Source organism: Ornithodoros turicata, chromosome 1 (genome assembly GCF_037126465.1).
Source record: "Ornithodoros turicata isolate Travis chromosome 1, ASM3712646v1, whole genome shotgun sequence".
Lineage (NCBI taxonomy): Eukaryota > Metazoa > Arthropoda > Arachnida > Ixodida > Argasidae > Ornithodoros > Ornithodoros turicata.
In genome coordinates, this window is record NC_088201.1 from 69,504,644 (window position 1) to 69,508,287 (window position 3,644).

Below are 3,644 nucleotides of genomic sequence, written 5' to 3' on the forward strand. Positions count from 1 at the left end.
TGTGTTGTTGTACAGTGCGCGTTTTGGATGTATTTGCGGTATTTGCACTGTATGGTAACTGCTGTTTCTCTGCCTCTCTTTATGTGCACCAGCATCAAGGCCCTTGTGGCTGTTCTTGAGCACGAATGAATCAATAAATCAATTATTATCAATTATGATCTTTTCTTAGATCTTTGTCGCTGAGTAGGACTCGATTTGAGTTTGTCGCACCCACCCCACCTCAGAAAGTATGTCTCCTCCATGCGGCGCCTGCGTGAGTCCTACCCTGGTGAACGCATTTCTACGTGCTCTGTGAAGCGCCTGTACAAGTCCCTCTTGGAGCTGCTCCCCATGCCTCCGGCGGCTGCGGGCGTTAGTGTGCCCAGGTAGGTTGCTGGGTGTCCTGTCACCGCAGGCTGGTTGGACGCACCTCGGGCTAGCCTACAATGGCGCGTGGCACACGGCGTCTTACCGCTTCGGGATCGTCTGTCTCGGTTCGGAATCGCCACTCCTTTATGTCCATTCTGTGCTTGTCACCAGACTGCAGAGCGCGCGTTTCATCACTGTCTTGTGCGCAATACGCTGTGGCACAGAGTTGAGGGCCTGTTCGGCGTGCCCCGGATTCGGTGGAGTGTCATTCAAATGCTCTTCCAGCATCGCGACAGGAAAAGCTCCTTCTTCTGGCAGTCGAGATCAACTACCAGGTGTGGATTTCTCGATGCATTGCAGCCCGCCCGGCGTCGGGAACTTGGCGCCCCCATCGCCCGGCAGCAGCCGCAGTAGCCCTCTCCTGCATTCACGGTTTGGTTGCCGCAGGAGGGAGACCCCTACGTATAGCTGTGCGTGGCTTTCCCGTGTCTGGGGAAAGGGGGATCCTGGCAGTTGAGTGGACTCGGAGGTTGGTTTGGACCCTTCGGGGCCCCTCCGGGAAAGCAACACACCGCTTTGGCCCCTGCTTCCCATAGTCGGGTGGTCCTGGAAGGCCCGGCCAGGACTATTCAGCTAGTCGCCATCTCGCTTTTCGTCACTTTTTCTTTCTTCTTCTCTCCTTCTATCATTCCTGCTTTTCACCTTCTTTGGCGGCAAGGGTCAACCTAGGGCAGTCTTTTCACTCTCCAGAAGCTGCACTCGGGTATAGTGTAGAGGTAAGTGTTGGCGCGCGGGGCGTGCCCCCTTGTTGGGCTCGATGGTGGGTGACACGCCTGCTATACACTGAAACAGTACTTTCCTTTTATGAATTCTGAGAATTATAAACATCAAGATCGCGCCGCAAGCTGCACCGCACCGATGCACAGCCAACCCAGATACTAGACTTCACTCCAGAACCTTGGTTTGCCAAGTTTCTTATTATCCACGGAGAAGACAATACGAAGCCTTTGACCAAAATATCACCGTTTGTCGTTGCTAGGGACCTTGAGAAAATCATTGGAAAATCCTACACAGCAAAGAAACTGCCGACAGGAGACATACAAATCGAAGTACAAACGAAACTGCAAAGCATCACACTACTCTCCATCAATAGAATCAGCGATGTGTCAGTTACGATTTCCGAACATAGGACACTCAACATCATAAAGGGCGTAATATCACAACATCAGCTTCTCGACTGTTCTAACTCTGAGGTCGAGGAAGGCCTGAAAGATCAGGGTGTAGTAAAAACGCAGCGGATTGTAATTCGCCGAGACGGCAAAGAAATCCCGACCAAACATATCGTACTTTCCTTTCAGCTGCACAAACTTCCGACAGACATCAAAGCAGGATATATCAACTGCCCCGTGCGACCTTGCGTTCCTAACCCACGTCGTTGCTTTAAGTGCCAACGTTTTGGGCACGGATCGCAGGTCTGCCGGGGACGCACTACCTGCCCAAAGTGTGCCGATACAGATCAAAATCATACAGCAAAAACCTGTCAGAATAAGATTAAATGTGCAAACTGCAGTGGCAATCACCCAGTCTATTCACGGTCCTGCCCTCAGTGGCAACAAGAAAAAGACATCCTGAGGATTAAAGCAACTGAAAACATCACATACAAAGAAGCAAAAACAAAATTTGAGTTTGCCAAAAAAGGCGGTTATGCGGCGGTGGTGCGTAGGGGAGCGACGCCACCGTCGAAATCCGTAGAGACCCAGACGTCTGGGTCTTTACTCCAAGCTCCTCAAACACAACAACAGCCTGCGGAGACTTTCCCTCCGTTGGCTCCGGCTGCTCAGATGGGCAGCCTGGAAATCGTGACCACAACCTCTGCAGAGGTTGATGGTGTACTCTCAGTCTGGGATGGGCTCACTGGGAGTTCAGTCCAGACAGACACACACAACATGGAGCTCGATGATGATGACTGCATGTCGCAGAAATCATCGTCAAGTCTCCCCAGTTCATCTAACCCACGTGCTCCTTCCCAAAAGAAGGAGCAAAAAGAGAAACAAGGAGGCCGAGGTAGGGGCAAGTCCCAAGATAAACAGAAATTACCCCCACCAAGGGTTGTACCTCCTTAATACACACAATGGCCAGTCTCCCTTTGTTCTTGTTAATTCACACTTTCATTATGGGGCAAGTATTCCTTCAGTGGAACTGTCGAGGCCTTCACACTAACATAGATGATATACATGACCTGTTTGAAAAGTACAGTGCCATCTGCTTCTGCTTACAAGAAACATACTCACACGAAGAAAATTATAATCCTTTCCGCAGACATAATATTTTTAGGAAGGACCGTACAACTGGAGCTCGTGCATCTGGCGGAGTGGCTGTGGTCCTCCCGCAGAGTATAGCTGCAAGACAACTTCCGCTTGTCACAGACTTGGAGGCAGTTGCCATTCAAGTCTGCCTTGACACTGTCTTGACAGTGTGTTCATTATACTTGCCACCATCATCATTGATAGAACAAAGAGAACTTGAAAAGCTATGCGATCAACTTCCTCAGCCCTACATCATCTCAGGCGACTTTAACGCTCACAATCCCTTGTGGGGCAGCTCAAAACTAGATAGACGGGGGAAAATGTTGGAGCGGGTTCTTCTGTCAATGCCATTATGTCTCCTAAATTCAGGGTTAGCAACATACGCAAATTCTTCAACGCAAAGTTTCTCTTCTTTAGACATTTCGCTGTGCAGTCCTGCACTTTTTTCACGTCTGGAGTGGACAGTTGAACAAAACCCTCGTGGTAGTGACCACTTTCCTATCATTATAAAATTTCGTGGTCCAACAAATTCTTTAAGGTCACGACCTCCACGATGGAAACTTTCTGAGGCAGACTGGAACTTGTTTCAGACAGAAGCCAACGTCGTATCATTATCTTTTGAGGATACTTGCATTGAAGAAGCGAATAATGTTATAACAAATGCAATAATAAATGCTGCTTTGAAATCTGTGCCACAGTCATCTGGCCGTCTCCCCAAGCGTCCCAAACCTTGGTGGACAAACGATTGTGGGAAAACACGCAAAGAGCAGAACAGAGCTTGGGGTATCTTTCGCAGATACCCCACTCCAGAGAACCTCCTTGCATTTAAAAGAGCACCTGCGAAAGCCAAATGGACGAGAAAGCAGGCCAAGCGCTCTTCGTGGTGCAGTTTTATCTCCTCCTTAACACACACCACTCCATCAAAGGCCGTTTGGGATAGATTTCGGAAAATTAAAGGAGATTATACAGGCTTTTCTATCCCCTTACTTC

The 3,644-nt window shown here is 49.3% G+C and overlaps 1 protein-coding gene across 1 annotated transcript; it reads left to right on the plus strand.

Moving 5' to 3' along the window:
• Nucleotides 1–240: 240 nt before the first annotated feature.
• On the plus strand, nucleotides 241–2,471 carry LOC135367290 (uncharacterized). Its single transcript, XM_064600530.1, has 2 exons — nucleotides 241–365; nucleotides 1,241–2,471. The coding sequence occupies exons 1-2, from the start codon at nucleotides 241–243 to the stop codon at nucleotides 2,469–2,471; spliced, it is 1,356 nt and encodes a 451-aa protein (XP_064456600.1).
• The last annotated feature ends 1,173 nt before the right edge of the window (nucleotides 2,472–3,644 follow it).

What these genes read in the sequence shown, in the direction of transcription:
- LOC135367290 (XM_064600530.1), top strand. Translation starts at nt 241, where the DNA reads ATGCGGCGCCTGCGTGAGTCCTACCCTGGTGAACGCATTTCTACGTGC. An exon ending in GCGGGCGTTAGTGTGCCCAG is followed by an intron (nt 366 to 1,240) that starts GTAGGTTGCTGG and finishes ATAAACATCAAG; the next exon opens with ATCGCGCCGCAAGCTGCACC.